At 41.9% G+C, this 23,816-nt stretch overlaps 1 protein-coding gene across 2 annotated transcripts; it reads left to right on the top strand.

The window, feature by feature from the left end:
- Positions 1–1,781: 1,781 nt before the first annotated feature.
- SPATA24 (spermatogenesis associated 24) lies at positions 1,782–23,152 on the top strand. 2 transcript variants are annotated; one of them, XM_021005134.2, is made up of 6 exons: positions 1,782–1,974; positions 15,990–16,055; positions 16,318–16,448; positions 16,551–16,621; positions 22,741–22,843; positions 23,008–23,152. In XM_021005134.2, exons 1-6 carry the CDS (start codon positions 1,864–1,866, stop codon positions 23,135–23,137), a joined length of 612 nt encoding a protein of 203 aa, XP_020860793.1. In that variant the 5' UTR covers positions 1,782–1,863; the 3' UTR covers positions 23,138–23,152. The 2 variants fall into 2 exon arrangements, with proteins under 2 accessions (XP_020860793.1, XP_020860792.1); XM_021005133.2 differs by lacking the exon at positions 1,782–1,974 and adding an exon at positions 10,241–10,476.
- Positions 23,153–23,816: the final 664 nt, after the last annotated feature.

Genomic DNA, 23,816 nt, shown 5'->3' with positions numbered 1-23,816 from the left:
AACCATGAATAACTCTAGGCTCTACCCCAAATCTTTATTTTTAATAATTCTGATCATATTTACTTAACACAAAAAAACAAGTAAAACAGCACACTGCACCCATAAAAAAGTTGTAGTTTCTGCTGGACAGAGATTAGTGTCTTGTACACTGTGCAGAGTCTTCACAGCCACAGTGTTGCTGTGGCAATTGCTTCATGATTTCCTTCCACGAAAAGTGCAAGATACAAGGATCACTGTAGGAGAAAATCACATGACTGAGTCTGAATGGTAGAGGGACAAAGAGGAGGCATTCCCAAAGGGAGTGCATAGCCCATAGTTCTTTATTGTACTGAAACTTTTAAGAAAATTCAACTGTTTATATAAGTATATGTATGTATGCTTATGGTAGTAAATGATAAAATAGATTAATAATATACAATATTTATGCATTTATGATTTGCTAATTTTTTTTTAGTTTTCTATATATATGCGCGTTGCCTTTGATTTTCTGCAGTAGGTGCAAATCTCCAAAAATTCCCATTTGATTATCAGTAGCCAACCGAATAATCAAAACCTCTAATGTGAAACCCATGAAAGTCAAGGGATGATATATATGTATACACATATGTATGTGTACATATATAATTATGTATACACATGTGGTATATATTGCTGTAGGATAGAAGTTTTGAAAAACCTAGTCACTTCCATCTTGATCGGTTGCATCTGGATCAAACTCAGTTCTTAGGGGTGGAGTACATTTTGATAAAGAAAAATAAAAAAGACATTCATATAAATACTTAATGGCTCTACACTTCATCTTTTTTTTCTTTCCCTGCTCCCTTTTTTCTTCTCTTTTGTCTATGGTATTTATAGGCACCCCTTGGTAGCACAGAGAAGTAAAGAGTTTGCTGACATTTATATCCCTTGTTGACTGATGTAGGGTGTTTTGTCTGCTTATAACAATATCAGTATTGGCAGAATCACCTATTCCTTATTGAGTTTTTCTATCAACCAGCAGCTGCTGTAGCTCATTAATCATTTGCAACCTATCTGCAGATCAAAACTATATTTAACACCAGTAAATCAATGCCATCCCAGCTACCTTATTCAGAGAATTTGGACTCATTCCCAATGGGCCAATATTGAGGAAAGTCTTGTTCTAAAAATATAGTGCATAGTATGATTGGGCTTTGTACAAAGCTACAGCTGCGTAAAGGATATTCATAGTACCCATTATTTAAAGAACATAGGAGGTCATTATATAACATATACTTTTTTTTTTTTGGTAAGAGGCTAGTGGAAGGGAAACAGTAAATCAGGTCCCTTGGACATTTACAAATTGATTTCCTTTCATCTCAAGAACATGTATTGAAATCCGATCAGTAACTAGAGAGGATACAGTTACTCCTGTAACTGGCGTGTTTGTGAACTGCTTTACATTAATTGTCTTATGAATATAGTGCTTGACATATAGTAGACACTTAAATCTTTGTTGACTTGTTGACATATGATCATAACAGCTCTTGAAGCAGGCATTACAGATATTTTTATCCCCATTTTATAAATGAGGAAATAGGGCACCTCACAAGGTTAGGTGATTTGTCTGAGGTTATACCATTGGTAAGTAGCAGAGCCAAGATTTAAACTCAGATCTGACTAAAAATCTGGTACTCTTTCTTAGACCACAGCTGCCTCTAGAGGTTATATACTACTGTACAGATACACAGCCAACCTTGGGTATTATTATTACATCATATCCTTGCTTTGTGATGTTAAGTTCCCTAGATCTGTGATTGGCTAGTAAAGATATGTGTTATGATGCATGAAGTTGGGTGTCTATGAGACACCCTCTTCCCTCCCATCAGACTAGGTATATTTTGTATGACCACACTGGCGTGCAGGGGATACGGGAATAGGTTTCTTACTTGCTCATCACTCCCCTCCGGTCACACAGGCTGCCGGGGAACAGTGCTGTCTAACTTTTTGGCCCAGGTAAGTAAATAGAAAACAAAAAAGCAGTTGGGTTGAAATGATTGCCCAGAGGGTACACAATATGGTGCTGTGATGGATTTGGGATTTTTATTGGTGTGGAATATTCCCTTCATAAGTGCAGATTATAACCCTTCGATTTTTCTTTATCCTATGTAATTCTTGTATATGCCTTTAGATACTATATAAAGGATCTACCTAACTCACTGAAGACTTTTTTTCAAAGTTGTTTTAATACTTCAGATAATGAAGCCTTTAAAAATAAATGACAGTTTTTTAAAATACAAATTTCAGATAATGGATTTGTACCTGGAATCCCTTTCTATATATGACAGCTCCAACCTCTTATTTTGGTCATACACCTCCTTGGTAATGCCTTTTATAGTAACTGTGTGCAAGTCATCATTGGTAATATGCTGCAGCTTACTTAAACCTGTGCTTTTGATTCTTCTGAGATCACGGCGTTACATGATCCATAGCCATATGGCATCACACACTGGCAGAATATTGTTGTTTAAAAAGATGAGTTTTGTTTTTTGGGTTTTTTTAAAGATGGTTTATTTCATCACAGCAAAGTAGCTTGAGCATTGTAAAACACGGGTGGACCACTTAAATGTGGTCCAACTTCGTCTTCATTTATGAGTCCATTCCGGGATCCATCTATACAGCACCTGTCATGCATGCACACGTACACACATGGACTAACTTAATGGGCTCTCCATACACTGCTTGTCAAATCTGACCAATGTGCATGTTTTAGCCACATGGGTTTTTTTCAGCATGGATGGCTAGGCTAACCTGTTAATATATTAAGAGCTTTCAGATAAAAGTTTTGACTCTTTCAAATGACTGTTTCTTAGTAAGGACGCCCTGTAGTGTTCCTTATGCGTAGCTAGCTGTCTTCTGTGACATTGGCAAACACCCTAAATGAGCATGGACTTTCTTACCTTAGGTGGCGATGATACGTACGTACTCAGTGTATCATTGAACAAAGTACTCTCTGAGGTTGCATCTGCCATAGAATCCTGTATAATTTTAACATGTGTGGTAGCTTTAAGGTAGCTTTTTTCTTTTTATCGAATTAACAAAAGCCAGAGTGAGATCTTCGAGTCTCTACACCTTTAAGCTGTGAAAGATGGGTTTTGTGATAAAAAATCATCTTTTAAAAAGCCTGCCAGTTTCATTTTTGTGTTTTCATAAAGGATGTTTGATTTTTTTATTTTTACTTTTTGCGTAAGACAATTCTTGTAAATAATTTATACCAATAAGAGAGGAGGCAGGGAGTTGTCTTGGCAGTTTCTTCTTAGTCCCTTTTTTACTATAACGAACATTTACATTGCATTTCTCAAGTTTGAAGAATGCTTTAATCCATTATTTCATCTGAGCCTCATGATTGTCCCTGTAGGGTAAATGCTACAGACATTATTCACATATTAGGGATGGGGAGAAATTAAGTAACTAACCCAAGGTCACACAATATCTGAGGCGGGATTTAAGCACAGGCTTTCCTGATTCCAAACTTCAATTGCTCTGACTGGCCTGCTGCTACTCTCCCATACTGTCCAAGATCTTTTCTATTTTTTTTTAATCTTTTGACACATTTTGAATTTTTGATCCTTGAATACCTTTAAAATTATGTAGCCTTCAGCTCAGATTTCTTCAGTATATCTCTGGTCAGGTGCAGTAGTGCTATTCCCAACTTCATCTTAAATACCATTGCCATTTCAGTGTTGTGCTAGGACATAAGCCCAGATCTTCCCCTCCCACCCCCAAATCAATAGGATTTAGAAATGCACCAGTCTGAAAAAAAATAAGAATCATTTGTGGATTCCTCCACCTGTTCAAGGGATCCACAGAAGACCCCTGGAATCTTTCGGTAGCTGATAGATATGGCAGGGTAGTAGAGCCAGGAAAGCAAAGCATAGGACAGCCCTGAGGGGCTCCAGGAAGATCCAGTTTCAGAAGAAAGTGCCTAGGCAAGGATTATCTCAGGCAAACCTATGGCTGTGCAGGAGCCCTGAGCCCACACCCAGAGGAAGGGGAAAGGACCTAGGTAATGGAGAAGTCCTGGAATGAACCCAATCTGGAGTTGAACTAGGAGGAAAGATCCCAGGCAAAGCCTAATGTAGTGGGGTGATGCCTGAGCCCTGTGGCGAGAGACTCCCACCCGTGGAAAAACCTAGCAGCCTAGCAGCCCTGGAGTTCCGTGAAGGAAGGGGACCTAGTTTTATTTGGCCACCAGATTCAGTACCAGGGCAGGTTCTGCCCATCTCCACTGAGGCTGATGACATGAGCAAAGACAAATCTGTATACCATAGGGAAAAAATACCTTGGCATGAGAGATGCCCAGGGGGCAAAATCCTAGGAATATATATATATATATATAGGGACCCACAACAAATCCTCAACAAGGTAAGGCCTTGGAGAAAAATGTCCTGGTGACAAAGATTATAAGAGTACTTGGAAGAACTGAAACGAGGGGTCCAAAATGGAATAGCTATGAAGGAAAAAATAACAAAGAGAATGAATATCTCGGACTGTGGAAAATCTCAACCAAGAACTGAATGCCCTGAAAAAAATAGAATGGGCCACTTTTTCACATGTGCATTTGGTATTTGGGTGGCAGAGGCTGAATGGGATGCTTCCATTAGCATCACTGGATCTGTATAGAGCCACATGGAGGCATTTCATACCATTTGTTTTCCTTCCAGCTTCATCTACATGTGCTCCCAGAATCATATGTGTTCAGGGGCGTGGAACCTGTGGCCAGGAGGCCACATGTGGCCCTCTAGAGCCTTAAGTCAACGTCGGCTCTTTGACTGAATCCAAGCTTCACAGGACAAATCCCCTTAATAAAAGGATTTGTTTTGTAAAACTTGGCCTCAGTCAAAAGACTGGACCCGAGGACCTAGAAGGCCACATGTGGCCTCAAGGCTGCAGGTTCCCCACCCCTGGCTTACCTCTTTTCAGACTTGTCTTTTCCCTCTGCTGCTATTTGCTGTTTTGATATTGCTTGCAATGTTTTGCAAATCCAGTTTGTACTCTAACCTAGAACCAGTCTTTACCTACCATGTCTCTCTAATTAGTAAGAGCAAACTGTTTGCTTCTTTACAGGGTCAGTCCCCTCTTGTCAGTACTATTTTACCTTAGTTAAATTTCTCTCTGAAATGGTAATAGTGTCACCTTTGTCATTTTCCATCCTATTTCTTTGTATTAACATCTTGTTTAGAGTTTGAGTTGATACTACTGTAACTGTCTATGTATCTTTTCATCTATTCTTTCTGCTAAGGTATTGATTTTTGATCCTTACTCTGATCTTTGATATTTAGGATACAGTGAGGCTCTGGATTCAGGGGGACTGGGTTCACATCCCAGCTGTAATGTTCATACTTATATAATGTGTGAGACCAAGTCACTTAACTACCCGTAAAATTAGGGATCTGGACTAACTGGCCTCTTGGGGTGTCTCTTCCAGCTCGAGACCCATTGGTCTGATTTGATTTTGTAGTGATGCCTACGTTAGTCAGCAGTTATTTCCTTAGTATGCCTATATTTGGTTTTTTTTGTAATATTATTCAGTAATCACTGTCATCCAGACCTTCGGACATTCTTCTCAAGGAAAGTATTCATGATGTCTGTACATTGTGGTGTGCCACCGACCCCTACCACAAATACGGTCTTTGAGTAAATAAACTTTTGGCTTTGTGATTCTTGATCGCAAGTCATTTTTTTTAGCCATTAAGCTTGCCTTTTATTTCTGGTGTTTTAGGGCAAATTGAGAAGTTGTTATACTCCATGATTTCAAAAAATCTGGAAAAGTGTAACTTCCAACTCTTTTAAATGAGATGATATTTGTAAAGTGCTTTGCAAATTTTTTCTCTTTTATACATTTTTAGTTTTCAACATTCATTTCGACAAGATTTTCAGTTCCAAATTTTCTCCCTATTTCATCCCTCCCCCCACTCCAAGACGGTATGCATTCTGAATACCCCTTCCCCTAATCTGCCCTCCCTTCTATCTTCCCCCTTTTCTCTCATCCCCTTCCCCTTCTATTTTCCTGTAGGTCAGGATAGATTTCTGTACCCCATTGCCTGTATATCATTTCCCAGTTGAAACAATTTTAAACATTTGCTTTAAAACTTTGAGTTCCAAATTTTCTCCCTTCCTCACTCCCCACCCACCCTCATTGAGAAGGTAAGGTAGGCAAGTCCATACAGACTATACATGTGTAGCCATGAAAAACACTTCCATAGTAGTCATGTTGTGAAAAACTAAGTATATTTCCCTTAATCCTATCCTGGCGCCCCCATTTATTCTATTCTCTCTTTTGACCCTGTCTGTCCTCAGAAGTGTTTGCTTCTGATTACCCTCTTCTCCAATCTGCCCTCCCCTCTAATTCCTTTCCCCCCTATTTTCCTGTAGGGTAAGACAGATTTCCATAGCCAATTGAGTGTATATGTTATTCCTTAAGCCAAATCCAATGAGAATAAGATTCACACATTCCCTCTCACCTTCCCCCACTTCCCCTCCATTGTAAAAGCCTTTTCTTGTCTGTTTTACTAAGTCATATTTCGTCACACAATTTTTTCATTGATCTTGCTTCTGTTCCTACCTTCACGTTGAAGTCACCAATAATAAAGGTATATATGTGTTAACTTAGGAGAAGCAGAGTGGTAGAAAGAAAAGAGAACCCCATTTTTCTTGCCCATACCATTTCATGAAATAATGAGGTTCACAAAACAAACACATAGTGCCATGTGTACAAAGCACTGTACTAAAACTGAAGTTACAAAGACAGAATGTAAGTGCTGCTATAAAAGTTCTTATAGTGTAATCTAGGTGTAAGGAAATGCATATAAATAATCGTGTGATACATGAGAAAAATCCAATTTCTGTTGCTTACTTGCCGTACCGCCACAGGCAATCCACTCAACTAGATCCATGATGATCCTATTTAGTTTGCAGGATCTTGTCAAATTATTTGTAGAATTTTTTTTATTTCATTTTGTGCAACAAATAAATGGTGACACATGGGCTGTAATTTCTCCTTGGTGTAGTCTATTTACCAAATTCATCATAACCACTTAAAGGAACGACAAGTGTCAGGACCAAGTGAAAATGATACTTTTGTGTCTCATTTTGAGTGCATGATGCACCAACCATGCCAACTCCTTTATTTGTGTTGTCTCCAAGGAGAACTTACAAGCAACCTTTCCATTGGACTACAACTTCATTTCTTCCTGTTTCGTTTGTGTTGAGAAAGTCAATTTGAACCAGGTGGTTTCTGCTAGTAGGGAATCAGCGTGTTGGTTTTAGATAAAGATCTCACATTTAAGTGTTTTAGCCATATTAAATCAATGTTTGTTAGATGGTCCTAAGAACTGCGTGATTTTTGACACCTTTGATTCCTCTACCATTCTCCCACTGTCATTGTAAAAGGGAAACCACGAAGATCTGAAGGCAGTTCTTCTCTCTTTATCAATTTTGAAAGTCACCATGGCCAAAAAATTCTTTACCTTGTATGGTCAGTCTTCTGACTTCTCTGTACTTCGCTATACTGTTCCTTGGATAGCAGATGATTTCTATCATTGGACCAACCTTCAGGACCTTGGTAGAACAGCTTGGTAGAATCTGCCAAAACTTTGATTCTGTTGATAACTCTCAGGAACCCAGGATCACCTCCAGATCACAGTAAGGCATCAGAAAGAATGGGGGCTATAAAAAAAAAAAGACACACTAGGTCATGGTCATGGCCCTGGAAGGTGTACTGTACATTGTATGCTTCTTGATCAGGACTGAGAAGTGAACTACATGAGCAGGGCAGGATTACATGCTTCTTCCTAGGAATTGGTCTAAATCAATCAATAGACATTTTTTTAACCCCTTCTGTTTGCCTAGTCTTGTACCTAGCCACTGTGGGAAGGAGATACAAGTTAAAATAGAAAACATTGCCCCTGCCTTCAAGGAGATTATGATCTTGTTTGGGAGGCAAGGATATTTACAGAGACCAATACAAAACAGAAAGGAGGTATCAAGTGTCAATAAGCAAATAGGTATGGACATGCAGGGTCAGGCAATAAATTGTCTATTTGACCCAGTATCCTTTTGTCAATAGAGACCCCAACTTGTATTTCTCGTCAAGGTCTGGTATACTCTGTTGTGCATACCTTTTGAATATAGGGTTTCGGCTACCTTTAGGAGTCATAGATGGCTGGGTCATTTCTAACCCTATTTTGAATTAAGTGCTAATAGGCAAATAGGTATTGACTTATTAAGTCAAACAACAAATTGTCTATTTGACCCAGGATCCTTTTGCCAACAGAAGGCCCCATTTTTCTTGCCCATATTATTTCACAGAATGATGAGGTTCACAAAACAAAGATACAGTGCCTTGTGTACAAAGCACTGCATTAAAACTGAAGTTACAAAGAATGTAAGCGCTGCTCTAAAAGTTCTTACAGTATAAACTGGGTGTAAGGAAATACACATAATTGTGTGGTACATGAGAGAATAACATAAGAACAAAGGATAGCCAGGCAAAATGACAGGAGCCATTTGAGAAGGGACAAATAATCACTTCCACCCTGGGAAAGCAAGTCTGTACATGAAAACAGTCAGACCAGTTAAGGGCTGGAAATATTTAAGGACTAATAGGCATGTAGGTATTACCACAATGGATCAGACAACAGTCTATTTGACCCAAGACTCTGTTGCCAACAGAGTTCTCAAGTTATATTTATTTCCCAAGGGGACAACCTGGTGGTTCTCTTTGTCAGGAAGGCTTCATGGTGGAGCTAGCAGTACCTGAGATGGACATTAAGACAAGGGACTACAACAGACAGAAATGGCAGTGAGTCTAGACATAGGCAAAGTCAAGGCAATGGGAAAAAGATGGGACAACAGGAAATAGAAAGCAGTCTAGTTACCTAGAATGTAGAGCTTATAGAGGTGAGGAGTATGAGATAAGACTGAACAGGGAGTATGGAGCAGGATTGTGCAAAGGGGCTTGAATGCTAGAGTCAGCTCAGATTATATTTAGTAGACAAATTTATTATCTGCAGTCTGAAGAAAGACTTAGTTTTATGTATCCTAAACTTATTGTTTTCTCATCCTTGTGTTTCAACATGATGAATAGGCCCATGTCAGTTAAAACTAGGCAAGATGAAGTTTCAATCTTTTCAGATTGTAATTATGTTCCCTCTCACTTTTAACCTTTACAGGTTGAAAAATTCTAGTGTTTTTAGTCTGTTCTTTTATGTCAGTCCACTACAACCCACTTTTCTTCTGATGAAAATGGTGGGGTTTTTCTGTAACTGTTCTGGGTCTGATTTTTATCTTCACCAGTCAAAAAAAAATTCCACATTAGAGCAGGTTGGGGTGTACCATAGCTTTACACGGGAGGGCAGAACTAGAAAGTATTGTGCTTAAGGCAAATTCAGTTGGGAGAGAAGGTGAGCAGGGGCAGTCAGAGGGCAGTTATGCAGTTGAACTGGAAAAGGGCTGCTGCCTGTCCCCCAAAGAATTCAGCCCATCATGCCATTGATCAGTGGGAAAGGCAGAGGGAGGAGCCCACCACAGGAAGGGAATTTAGATGTGGCAAAGGCTGAGGAAGATAAGGAGATTGAGAAGCACAGAGGACAAATGTTGCTGTTCCAGGATAATTTGTGCCCTGGGACAAAGCCTTGTGGCCCTGTGCTATATTTGTGGCTCTGCATGAGAAAAAGAACATTTTCTGTTTTTCCTTTTGATGAACTTCTGAGAGCTTCTGTTAGTGGCAACAATATATACAAATTGAGCTAGAGTTCTCAAAGATTCGTTTACAGAAACCTCGGGACATCTTTCCTAAATTATCTGCTTCATTCATCCCATTCAGAGAGGATATACCAACAATCACTCCCAGCTATGCGATAGTGGAGTCAAAACACCACCAGGTTCAATTCTCCTCTCTGCAGTCTCTTGCCATTATTGCAAACTGGGAATCTCCTAGGACTGTATAGGATTTTTTTGTGAGACTTCTGGGCAACCAAAAAAAGGAAGAAGATTTGAAGACTGCAGGGAAGATGCGCTCTAAGAAAACAGGGGCGGAATGCCACGACTTATCATGGCGGGGTGAGGACGGCAGGGCTGCACCGGATGCATCCTCTGCAGCCCGCTGTCATTCACAGCACGCGGCTCTCTCTCTGCTTGGCACATTCACAGCCTTTAATAAAGTCCTCTCGCGAGACTTCTTCCAGAGCCGATGGTCCTCCAAGGCCTGTTGGCGGGGCAGAGGAACCGCCCCGGATGCTGTGAGTCTAGGCGTTAGATGGTACAGCTCTTCTATTGGTCCAGGGAGGACGAGGAATCAGGAGGCAGCCATTTCTAACGAACTGGAGCTAGGGGCGGAAGATGGCGGAGGCTCTGAAGAATTCTCTGGAGGACGAGAATACAGTGTCTTTCGCCTTCCGACAACTTCGGGACGTAATTGGGTCTCAGGAGCAAGTGATCCACCGGCTGAAAAGCTCGGTGCGGACCCTGATAGGCAGGGGGCGGGGCCGACCCCGAACGTCACAATGGACGGGGCGGGGCCTACTGGGAAGGGCGGGGGCGGGACAGGAGGCGGTGCCCGAGCGCCCCATTCTCGTGTCGGCAGGGGCGTGGCCAATGGCCGACCCTCTCGTTGTCAAGGCAACTGCCTGAGAATCTCCCTGGAATGGACCAGCTTCTCTGGCACTGCGCAGGGGACCCACGCAGCGCCCGGATGTGCCCCACTGCCCTCACAGCTCCTTCCCAAAGCTTCTGTGCCCCTGTCTCCAGTCCAGGTTCGGCGTTCTCCCGTGACCCTTACATTTACAGTAGAGTCTGGATCTCTTTGTCTTCGGCACCCCGCACGGGTGCAGAGCTCCACCCACCCCTCCCCCCTCCCCCATCTTATCCCGAGATGCTCGCAGGGTCTCGTAGACCTTGGCCGGGAGATCTACCCAACATGCCGTGCGCCTCCTACACCAGTGGGTTACACTGCAGGCCTGGAGCTGTTACCCACTCAGTCATTCCTGTCTGTGATGATACGTTTTATCCTAGTTATCCGTATAGGAATAGGGCCTTGACGAGGGGTTTCATTTCAGGTCCCCTGTAAGGAAAACCCTCTCTACTAAAGTCGGTCTTTGTGCTTTGGATCAGTCAGTCAGTCAACAGCATTTGTTAAGCACCTGCTTTGTGTTCTGGCACTGTGCCTTAAGGGCTGGGGATACAAAGAAAGGCAAGCACACTCACACTCAAGGAGCTCACATTTCAATGGAGGGAGGGGAGACAATAATAACTACATACATGCAAGATATATATGTATATGTATGTAAGATATACATCTATACATATATGCACACACCACACAGGGTAGCTGGAAGGTAATCTCAATTAAGTACTTCAATCGCTGAGAAGCCCAGAAGGCTCTTGCGGAAGGGATTTGAAGTGAGTCTTATAGGAAGCCAAGGAAATTTAAGAGAGGCCAGAGAGGTGAAGGGGACAAAGCACTCCAGGCCTGGGGCACAGCCAGTGCCTAGCCCCAGATTACAGAGCTCTCTGGAGAGGAATAAGTGTAAAGAGACAAGAAAGAGGTAGGAAGGAATCGGATTATGGAGCGCTTTGAATGCCCAAATAGGACTTTATATTTAATCCTAAGGCAGTAGGGAACCTTTGGAGTTTATTGAGGGGGGAGGGGAAATAACATAGACCTATGTTTGTTGTTGTTTTTAATCACCTTGTGAATTGAGTGAAGGATGAACTGGACTAGGGAGAGGAGGCAGGGAAAACAATAGTCTAATGGGCTAATAGTCTGAGAGATGTTGACAGTGAATAAGGTGGAAGCTGTATGAGTGGAGAGAAGGGGACTTCTATGAGGGGTATTGTGACAGTATAAGCTATAAGATTTGGCAATGGACTGCGTATGTGTGACAAAATGCAAGTGAGGATTTGATGATGACACTGGGCCTATGTGACTGGGAGAATGGTGGAGCCCATATAGTAATAGGGAAGTTGGGGAGAAGGGAGGTTTGGGGAATACTGATAATGGGCTCTATTACTTGGGAATCATATGCCTACAGATGCCTCTCAGTCTCTAGAGCACTGAAAAATTAAGTGATTTGTTTTCAGGGTCACACAGCCGGTATGTGTCAGAAGTATGACTTGAACCCAGGAGTCTTCCTGGCTTCAAAGTCAGCTTATCCACTCTGCCATTCTGACATTTTATTCCAGTTATTCCCCTGAAAGTCATCTTTGCAACATGCAGTGAGCCTGGGTATTTGAAAAAGCTATCCAGTAGGAGGGCGATTGGTTTTGTTCACCTTGGACACAGCTGTCAGGACTAGGAGCAAAGGAGAGGGTGTGGGGATGGGAGTGGGATTAGAGTCACAGGAAGGAAATCTTATTCTTAATACAAGAAAAACTTTTTAGACAGTAAGAGTTGTTCAAAGTAGAATGGGGCTGCCTTGGAACGTAGTGACTTTATCACTAGAAGTGTCTTTAAGTAAAAGCTTAAAGATACCTACATAGGACGTGTGCTTTCTTTTTAGTCTGGGGTTAGACTAGAAGAGCTTTATGGTCCCTTCCAAGTCTGCAATACTATGATACCACTTACATTCACCATTATTCTTTAGGTCACCTATGATTCTGATTCTTAAGACACGAGGTTTGGAGCCCTATATAGAATTTCCAGAAGGATGAGATGGGTTGGGACGGGACCTATTATCTTATAGTATAGGGAACTCCCCATGAGGAAATTTTCTTCCACCAATGCAAATTAGCACCTGCTCAACATTGGAAAGTTGCCTTTGGGAGTTGCATGTATGAATGTCAGAATACCGGTATTCGAAAGACAAGACTTTTGTTTCAGGGAGCTGCTGAAGGTCATTGAAAGTGCAGCATAATTTTCCTAATGCATTTCCACCTTGCACCCCCTCTTGTTCAACTCTATCCATTTCACTGTCTTATCAGCAGTGCTTATTCAGGATGGACTAACTTGGTGGGCTGCTCATCCATTATAATCTGGCCAATACCCGTTTTCTTTTTTAAAAGAAAGTAACATTTTATTTTTCAACTAACAAGCATTAGTTTTACCTCCCCCTCATACACACCCCCAAGAGAAAAAAAGAAAAGAAAAACAAAACTCCTGTAACAAGTGTGCATAATCAAGAAAAATAAATTCCTACACTGGCCATATCCAAACACATATTTCTCATTCTGTACTCTGAGTCTATCACTTTTCAGGAGATGGGTAGGACACTTACCATTCCTCCGTAAGTGTGGTTAGTCATTGCATTGAACAGAGTTCTCCAGTCTTTCCAAGTTATTTGCTCATGTTGTAATTGTATAAATTTTTCTTCTGGTTCTGTTCATTTCACTCTGCATCAGTTTGTACAAATGTTCCCAGGTTTCTCTGAATCTGTCCCTTTTATCATTTCTGCCAACACGTATTTTCCATCCTACAGAATCTCCTTGGATTTTTCTGTGCAAATTACTAAGCCAATCTTTTTTTTTTTTTATTGAATAGCATTGGATTTCATTTAGGATGGCACTTCAGAGCACAGGCCATTTACAGACAGGACTGTCTGGAGCATCTCCCCATCTATAGAGAATCCTCTTTTACTAGGACTTTGGTTGGGGTCTCTCCTCAATGACATAGTCAAGCATAGTCCCTGTTTGTTGCTTCATTTGATATAATCAGAATCATTAAATGAAAAGTAATTTCTGTGGTTCCATCTAGCTAGTAAAGAATCTTCTATAATCTTAACATATGCACGAGAGATACTTTTTTGGAAAAGAGCCCTTAATGCTGCATTTTGCTCTACCAAGTCAAATGCTTTTTGTAGTCAGTAAACAATGGATATAGCGGTATCTGGTATTCTTTATATCTGCAGCTATATAACCGCTACGGAAAAAATATCTGTGAAATACCTGCCTATTGCCTTATCGTATTTTCTTCAAGACTATCCTGGATGCATATGGAAACATTCTCATAAAGCTTTTATAAAGATCAGAATATAGACGTTGTTGTTGTTCAGTTATGTCCGACTCTTTGTGACACCATTTGGAGTTTTCTTGGCAAAAATACTGCAGTGGTTTGCCATTTCCATTTCCTTCCCAGCTCATTTGACAGATGAAGAAACTGAGGTAAACAGAGTTAAGTGACTTGCCCAGGGTCACACAGCTAGCGTCTCGAGGCCGGATTTGAACAAAGGAAGATGATGAGTCTTCCTGACTCCAGGCCTGATGCTCAATCTACTGGGCTGCCCAGCTGCCTAGAATATAGACATGTGAGTTAGTAATTGCTGATGTTCTTCTCCATCATCTTTTTTTTTTTGGTAATAACTTTGTGATTTTTTCCTTTTTTTAAAGATTTTGAAAATTGATCCCTGAGGGCCTTTAACATTGTCTCATCTTCATCAAGGATTTCTTCTTGGATTTGGTGGGGTCCAGCTGATTTTAAAGACTTCACTTCATCTTCTTAAATTCTTTATATATCACATCAGATAACTATGATGTTAAGAGTCTAGATCTGGGGGACAGCTAGGTGGTGCAGTGGATAGAACACCGGGCCTGGATTCAGTAGGACCTCAGTTCAAATCCAGCCTCAGACACACAACGCTTACTAGCTGGGTGACCCTGGGCAAGTCACTTAACTCCCATTGCCAAACAAAAATAAATAAATAAAAGAGTCTAGATGTGGCAATTCAGTGTGGATGACCAGTCATTTCCTGTCTGTCAATGAAAACAAAATTTATCTTTTTGTGATGTTGTCTGGTACTCACCTGTCTAGGACTTTGACTTTTTTTCTGGCTCTCTTCTGGAAGAAAATACTCATGATACAGATAGGGGCTTCTGAGTAGTCTATGTGCCCTTGATCTCTTTTTATTTCTTAATCCCAAACCTCATTGAAGTCACTGAGTATTTGCTGACTTTGTTTTAATAATCTACTCAGTTCTTTATATAATTTATTTCTTCATTCCTTGCAGCAAATGTGTTGGCATATAAACTACAAATTATCTTCCTGGTGGTCTTCTTGCTTATTCCCATCATAAGCATCACAAGCTCAGATGCAAAATGATGCTTCTCATTGTCTATCTCATTCCTAAATCTCTCATCCCCAAATTGCCCCTTCCAAATATCTTCCATTTATTCCCATGCCCTCTTATCCCTTCTAATCTCCTATTGAAAAAGGGAGTCTAGTAACATAATGGAAAGAACCCAAAAATTAGTTGTCAGAGGACCTGAGTTCAAGACCCAGCTTCCTTGGGCAAGTCACTTTTCACCTCTTGGTCTCAGTTATTGAATCTATAAAGTGGTATAATAGTTGTACCATGCCTACTGCACTGAAGAGGATCACATGAGAGAGAATACAGAGATGAAAGTGACCTTGGAAATCCTCTAGTCCAGCTTTACAGGTGAAGAAATTGAGGGCTCAGCTAAAAATGAAGTGACTGACCCAAAGTCCCACAGGTAATAAATAGCAGAGCTAAAATTCAAACCCAGGTCCTTAGACCTCTATATCCAGTGTTCTTTCCTCTACACAATGTTTGCTATGCAAACAGATGGAAAAACGTTTTTCATTCAATCAACAAGCAATTTTAAGAGCTTAGTGGATGCTAGGATACAAAGGGGGGAAAAAATGAAACAGCCTCTACTTCATGGAGTTTATACATTCTATCAGAGCAGATAATATTACACTATGCATATATATATATATATAAACTATATAGACATATATACTTACGTACCAAATATATATACTTCTACAAACTAAAAACCATGGTCTCCAATCTTTATAATTGTATTCTGTCATTGCAATGCCAAGCCTTTCAACCAGTCCAAGCTCTGACCTAAAAAGGATGGGGGATAAATTGTATAAGAGATTAGTATTAATATTCCCAAACCATTCATTAGCTGCTCCCACCCTACATCCCCTTATTCCCTTTTCTCCTCTGGCTTCCAAGGCCTTTTTGGTCTCTGGGCTTTAATTCTCTCCCAACCCTGTGGTTGCATTGCAGATGGCCATCCAGGAAGAGAAATTTGTGAGTAAAGAAGAGTATGAAGCTGTGGTAAAGAAGTTGGAGGTAAGAGGGCCCTTCCCTCTGCTTCTTCCCATCCCTGAGAGTTTGGGTGGGAGGACAAGGGAACAATAGAATAGAAAGGAAAAAGGACTGGGATCTTTGAGATCTTATACCCATAGCCCCATGGGGGCAGGACAACAAGAGCCCTCCCTCAGACAGGAAACACTCTGATCTCTCCAGGGCTCCTGGCAACCCCAGAGTTAGCCTCATCTGGTTGTGGGGGGATGTGGAGGGGTAATGCTAATTGAGGGATCTGTGATTACAGGAGGAAAAGGCAGCCCATGCCCAGACCAAGGGCCTATTGGCTAAAGAGACAGAAAAATTACAATTTGCTCTTGGAGAGGTGGAGGTGCTGTCCAAGCAACTGGAGAGAGAGAAGCAAGCTTTTGAAAAGGCGTAAGTGGGTTCTGTGGGGAAAAGGGGGGTGGAGTAGAGGGGAGCACCAAGAAACCAGCTGCCTCCTCCCCTCACTCAGACATCTCATCCTTTCCAATTTAGGTTATCCAGTGTCAAAAACAAAGTTCTGACAGAGTCCACCAAGAAGGACAAGCTTATCACCAAGTGCAATGGTAAGGGGGAAGGCCCAACCATTTTCCCTAAAGAGGAGGACAAACCCAGTCCTCGTTGGGCCATGGGGAATGAACAAGGGGACTGAAGAAAAACTAGAGACCAGAACAGATAAGACAAGTAGCTAGAGAAATGGATACATTATTAACTGGTATTTAGATTGAAAATGAAGATGTTAGAAAAAGCTAATGGGATCCGTACACAGTAGCAGCAATACTATGCAATGAACAACTGTGAATGACTTAGCTATTCTCAGCAATACAATGACCCAGGATAATCCCAAGAGACTCATGAAGAAAATTGCTATCCACCTTCAGAGAAAGACTGATGGAGTCTGAATGCAGATGGAAGCATACTATTTTTTGTTTTCTTTCTCTTTTTTTAGTTGGAGTTTTCTGCCACAAAATGACTAATATGGGAATGTTTTACATCATTGCACATATATAACCTATATCAGATTGCTTGCCATCTCAGGGAGGGAAGGAAAGCGATAGAATTTGGAACTCAAAACTTAAAAAACAAAACAATGTTTAAAAAACTGTTTTTACATATAATTGGGGGGAAATACAGTATTATTTAAAATGCTAATTTGATCTTAGGAGAAGGAATAGTACCCAGAATATTGATGGCCATCACTAACTACTAAACCATGGAGCCTACTTTGCTAACTCTACCAAGTCTTGATGAGAATAATCTACACGTGCAGAGAGAGGGCATCCTTAATGAAGGAGTGAGAAAGAAACAGCATCCTTAAGCACCACACAGTTAACTGGAAAGTCCAGGGAATGAACACGAGATCCCACTATGCTCATTCTTTGGGGACATAAACAAGCATGTGATTCGTTAGAGCAAAATGCTGCCTTAAAAGGCTTTCCACTAATAAGAGAGCTCTCCCATGCCCAAGTCAAAATCTTGCAAGATTCCTTGGGAGATGATGTAACAAGAATAGTAACTTTGTTCATTGACCCCCCCCCCGAAGTATTAATATCAAGTAAAGCATAAAACTGAGACCTGTTGTTGGCCACAACCATGAAGAATATCTCACACAAGAGTCCAAATCAAAGAGGGGCTGCCTGTACCAGGAGAGATCCAGACAGAACAGTGGCAGGGAGTCCTTCAAGATAAAGAAGGGTCTAGGGGGGCCCCTGTTTACAGATGTTTACAGGCTACAAGGAAGGCCACTGACCTGGACCCATCCAGGAGAGGGAGAAAGAGAGACAGACAAAGACAGAGAGTGCAGGATCATGCTGGGATTTGAGAACCATAAAACAATGATTGACGTGTATCTGGTGCTTTAATGAAGCCCTCTTTCATTATCTCAAATCTAGGATGAAGTAGGAGGTATTATTAGCTCCATTTTACAAATGACAAAATTGGAGCTCAGAGAGTTTTGAGGGTCACACAGCTATTAAAATGGGATTGGTGCTTGTCATTATTCAGTCATTCAGTTGTGTCTCACTCTTTGTGAGACCATGGACTATAGCATGCCAATAATATGCATGGGATTTTCTCGGCAGGGATACTGGAATGGTTTGCCATTTCCTTCTCCAGTTGGATTAAGGCAAATAGAAGTTAAGTGATTTGCCCAGGGTCACTCAGCTAGTAAGTATCTGAAGCAGGATTTGAACTCAGGTCTTCCTGACTCCTGGTTATATCCAGGACTCTATCCACTGAGCCACCTCGCTGCCTCAGGTTGGAGCCTATGTCTTCCTAACTCCGTGTCCAGCACTGTATCTCCTCTAGTACTCTTCTGTCTTCCTGTGACTTAGAACATAGGAAGACTAGTTGAAAGGACTAGACATGGTTAGCCTTGAGAAAAGAAGACTCCAGTGGGGGATGGTGTGATAGCTGCCTTGAAGGGCTGTCATGAAGAAAAGAAATTCTTTTGGCCCCAGAGGCAGATCGAAGCACCATCGGTGTAAGTTACAGAAGTAGATTTCATCTACATGTAAGAAAAACTTCCCAACAATTAGAGCTACCCAAATTAGAATGGGATGACATAAGCATTCGTGAGTTTCTCTTCACTACAAGAGATCTTCAGGTGAATACTGGACATCTGTTTGTTGGGGATGTGCTGTGCTCAGTGCTTACCAATTTTTCTTGGTCCTGTGCTTTCCCATGCCCTCTATTCAATATGAAAGGAAATAAATTCTAGAGTTCACCATGCATATGCACATAAGAAACCAAATAGCGATTAACTTTTCTTCTCACTGGGGACACCAAAAATTTTACTTCATTGATTGGTATGAACTTTAGTTTGGAGTTTCTGGAGTATTCCGCTTGACTAATAGAGTTATTTAATAAAGACTCCCCATTGCCCTATCGTTGGCAGGCTTTCTTGTATTCCATGAGGGTGGGAGGCATGCATACCCTAGGCTGGGAACCCCTCTGTAGATGTTGTGCAGAGGTCAAATATGGATTGGAATGGGTAACCTCTGAATTCCCTTCCAATTCTACAACAGACAAAGTGTGAGATAGCAAGACCTGGATTGAAATCCTGTCTCCATTATTTACTAGATGGGTGACCCTGAACCCAGTTATCTACCTGCTTCACTTTCCTTACTATAAAGTGAGGACAATAATAGCCTCACAGGGTTGCTATGAGACCCAAGTGAGGTCATGTTTATAAGCACTCTGCACACACTAAAGTGTAATGTTAGTTATTTAATAACATCATTTCCCTGAAACCCACCCCCTCCAGACTTGTCTGTTTCTGTCAAGGGCACCATCATCCTCCCAGTCATCCAAGTCCATCCCTCAAGAGTCAGTCTTGCCTCTTGCATTACCTTCACGAGCCCCTTAGATTCAATCGGTTGTTGAATCCCATCAACTCCCCAGAACACCTGCCTCTTCCATTCATTCCCTTCTCTCCACTGACTTAGCCACCTAGACCCTAGTAGTATAGACCTTTACCTACTTTTCCCAAGAATCCTGAAATAACCTCCAAACAGCCCTCTGCTTTCCAATCTTTCTCTTTTCTAACCTCTTTCACATAGCAGCTATCAAAATAATTTTCCTCAGACTCTGCTCAGACTTTTCAATGTAAACAGCATTTTATCTTTTCCTATTCCATGTAAAGATAGTTTTCAGCATTGATTTTGTATAAGATTTTGAGTTCCAAATTCTTCTGTCTCCCTCCTCCCTGAGACGGTAAGCAATCTGATATGGTTATAGATGTGCAATCGAGTTAAACATAGTTCCACGTTAGTCATGCTGTGAACGAAGAAACAGAACAAAGAGAAAACAAACAAGAGACAAACAAAACCAAAGTGAAAACAGTATGCTTTGATCTGTATTCAGACTCCACCAGTTCTTGTCTGGATGTGGACAGCATTCTCCATCATGATTCTTTTGAAATTGTCTTGGATCATTGTATTGCTGCTTTGCTCATAAACCTCCAGTGACTGTTGCCTCTAGGATAAACATTTGAACTACTTAAATGACATTTAAGGTCTTCTGTAATCTGGCTGTACCCTAATAATACTATTATTCCTTTTCCTGAACATTCGAACTCAACTGAATTCCTAATTGTTCTCCAAACACAAATCCTCCCCGTCCTGACTGTACTTTCACACAACCTGATCTCCATGCCTGCAATGCCTTCCCTCCTTCTTTTCTCCCTCCTCCTCTTTGTCATGTCTTTGTTAAGCAAGGCTCAGCTCCAACAGAGACACGACAGGGACGCTGACTCCACTGTGAAGCTTGTTTTCCCTGATTCCTCCAGTTATCAGTCCTTCCTCTCCCTCATCAAATGGCCTTCTTATAGACCCTCATCCCTAGGAGAATGTAAACTCTTTGAGGACAGGGACTTTCATTTGGGTTTTGTATCCTCAGCACCTTCCGTAGAGCCACCCAGAAAACAGATGCTTAATCAATGTTTGTTGAATTGAATTGAAGATTGGAGAAGGGGTAGGTTTCAGGAGGAAGATGAGTTCACTTTTGGACCTACTGAGTGTGAAATGCTGGTGGAGCAACTGGGTTGGTATGTCAGGCAGGCAGATGGAGATGTGCTGAACTAGCATTCAGGAGAGGGGTTAGGGGTTCAAAGAGAGTGATCAAAATGGTAATTTAACATGTTGCTGGAGTGCTTAGCACAGTGCCTGCTGGCACGTAGGAGGAACTTCATAAATGCTTACTGATTGACTGGAACAGATGAGGTCAACGTGGGGACATCCCAAAGCAGTGACTCACAGCTCCTATTAGTGGAAAGAGCTGTGCCAAAGTGGGTCTTTGCCTGGATTTGGGAAATGAATTTCTGTTCATCATCTTATGCAATTCTTGTTAACAAGGTGGAAAGCCATGGGTTAGATGGATGAATCACCAGACTCCATAGAGGCATTATTAGTGGGTTGATGTCAGAAATCTCTTGAAGTGGCTGAAGAATCTTATCTGTGTTGGAGACTGTGGTGTTTAATTTTTGTTTTTAATCAGTGACTTGGATGAAATAGTGTAGGTGGCTCATCGATTAGATTTGTAGATGACACAAAGCTAGGGCAAAGGACATTTGTGTTGGATGACAGAGTCATGATTCAGAAAAGAGCTCATCAGACCATGTATAACAATGGGCTTAATATACGATTTTGGAATCTAATAGGGACAAATGTAAAATCTTTTACTTGAGTTTAAAAGAATTGGCTTTATAAGATTAGGATGGAAGAGCATCGCTAGATAAGAGTGCCAATGAAAATGTTCCTGTGGGGAGGGCTAGAAGACTTCCAGGCTCATGAGTATGTTATGAGGCAACAGTTTGAAACTGTAACCAAAAGAAGTGATGTGATATTAGGCTTCATTCAGGGTCCAGAATGATGACGGGGATAGTCTCACTGTACTCTGCCCTGATTTGTCCAAATCTAGAGTACCATCCAACAAGTTTGAGCCATTCCAGAGGTTGAGATAGTCAGGATAATGAGGGCACTGGAGATAATGCAATATGAAGACTGGGGATGTTAAACTTGGAGGTAAGAAGGCTTACACGGGAGGGAAAGAATCATTGTCTTCAAATATTTTGGCTGCTGTCGTACAGGGACACCATGAAATGAGAACCTACAGTCGCCTCAAAGTAAACCTAGAAGCAGTGCATGGACGGGGTACAGAGAGACAGTGAAACTCCACGTAGGGGAAACCTTTCTTTTTGGGGGGAGAGGAACCTTTCTAACAATTAGATCTTTCCAAAAGTGGAATAGGCTGCCTTGGGAAGCAGTGGGTTCCCCTCCCCTGGAGACCCAGGGATGTTATAGAAGATGTTGTTTTTTCAGGTATGGACAAAAGGACCTCTGATATCCCGTCCAGATCTGAGATTCTGTAATGTTGTTTAACCTGAACTCCTGGGCAGGCCTCCCAACTTGCCAACATTTTGGCTTCAAGATACCAGAAAAAAAAAATCTTTAAGAAACATCAAAAAGGCAGAATTTTATGATTCCAGTCAGAGTAACGGTACAATTTGAAGTCAGAAGGCCTGAGTTCAAATCTTAACCCCACTATTTAACTATTTTTGTGACCTTGGGCAAATCATTTTCCTTCAAGGAGCTTCTGTTTCCTCCTCTATAAAATCCAAATTCCCGAATTTCTAAGTGGGCTGGTTTATTTAAGGCTCCTCCTATCTTTAAATTCTATGATCTGCTGCTCCTCTTTCCAGGTGCCCAAGGTTCCATAAAGGTCCAAGCTGCCTGCCATGGTGCCAGGCATTGACCTTTGTACATCTTCCCTTGGTAAGGCCCGTCTCCTTGACCTTAGGCCTTCACTGCATCTAGAGGTCTGGAGTTTTCCCCAGAATCTCCAGGAAAGGAGCCTGACATTATCATTCCTTGTTAAACCAATGACTTCTTTTTATAAGCAGCACAATAGAGCTTTTTTTGATTGTAAGAGGGTTAGCTTGGAGAGGAGTCTTCTCTCACTCAGGTGGACCCACTCTTTGCAGCTGGGTTTCTTCTAGGAAAACTCATTCACAGGGAGGTTTAGGAGTGTCTGAAGTTTGAAACAAGACCCTGGTGAGGGTAGTACTTAGCTCCACAGAAATTACCCTAAGTCTCAGATTTCAAGCATTCACTCCTCTGTTCCTGGGACAAGAGACCTCCCCTTCTCCCCTAGTCTGGGTGTTTGATACCTCTCTCCTTCACTTCAGAAATTGAATCTCACATTATAAAGCAAGAAGATATTCTTAATGGGAAAGAAAATGAAATTAAGGAACTACAGAATGTCATCAGCCACCAGAAACAGATCTTCAGGTACGGAATCTGGATCCTCCTTCAGCTAAGGGGTTTGGATGTCTAGGGAGGAACCTGGGCATTGAAGGGGGGGTGGGGGGAGGGAGGCACTGACTCTCCAACCTCCCTGATGGGTTCCTGCCCCAGCAGCTGTCTCAGGCCTATCCCATGTGTCTCTGTTGCAGGCATCAGATATCAGACTTCCGGATTCAGAAGCAGCAAGAGAATTACATGGCCCAAGTGCTGGACAGGAAGCAAAAGAAGGCAGGCGGGCTACTCTCCACCCGGGGCTTCAAGGGACTTGGAGACAAATAAATCTGCTTCCACTTACCTCTTTTCTCTGTCCTGACCTAAGTAAGGGCCCTCTCCTAGGCCCTATTATAATAGAACCTCAGCCCTTCCCCGTTTACTGGATTTGTCCACTTAAGTTGGGCTCAATCAGACTTTGCCAGGATGGTCAAGGAACCTCATTGTAGCCTCCTTTCCTCTCCCTGGTTCCCCTTGGGAAGGAGATCTTAAGCAGATGGCAGGCCCTTCTGCCTGACCAGTCTTGGGCAGCATGCGTGGGATTGGGGGTGGAGCTGATAGGACATGACCTGATTCTGGCATCCGCCCCTGCACCTGCCACACTGGACCCAGCACTCAGAGCTCAAACAGAAAACTGCCCAGAGAAGGGATACTCAGATTAAACACTCTCCCACCCTACTTTCTTTCTAGATGGATCCCCAGAGTTGGTGGGATGTAGGGGGCTGAACTGTAGCCTATGCAGAAGTGCTGAGGTCTGGGCAACTGGGGGGTCTCAGGGGGAATTCCCTCCTCCAATGGCTGCCCCACCCTTGTTTGGCCCTTCCCTTCATAAGCACTCCTCGTTACTCTGGTAACCCCTTACCCCCACCCTAGGGTTAAGTTAACTTGCTTAATTTAGCTTCCAGAGCTGGGGAAGCTTCTAGGCTGGAAAATGATGGGGGATGGGGGAGCACTAATTGGGAACTTC

Source organism: Phascolarctos cinereus, unplaced genomic scaffold (genome assembly GCF_003287225.1).
Source record: "Phascolarctos cinereus isolate Bilbo 61053 unplaced genomic scaffold, phaCin_HiC Scaffold_2;HRSCAF=192, whole genome shotgun sequence".
Taxonomy (NCBI): Eukaryota; Metazoa; Chordata; class Mammalia; order Diprotodontia; family Phascolarctidae; genus Phascolarctos; species Phascolarctos cinereus.
Note: the sequence above shows the minus strand (reverse complement) of the source record. Positions and strands in the feature narration are given on the sequence as shown.

Excerpts from the sequence above, each read along its gene's own strand:
- SPATA24 (XM_021005133.2), top strand. The coding sequence starts at position 10,360 with ATGGCGGAGGCTCTGAAGAATTCTCTGGAGGACGAGAATACAGTGTCT. Across the intron at positions 16,056-16,317 it reads CTGTGGTAAAGAAGTTGGAG|GAGGAAAAGGCAGCCCATGC; the intron begins GTAAGAGGGCCC and ends CTGTGATTACAG. Across the intron at positions 22,844-23,007 it reads CACCAGAAACAGATCTTCAG|GCATCAGATATCAGACTTCC; the intron begins GTACGGAATCTG and ends TCTCTGTTGCAG.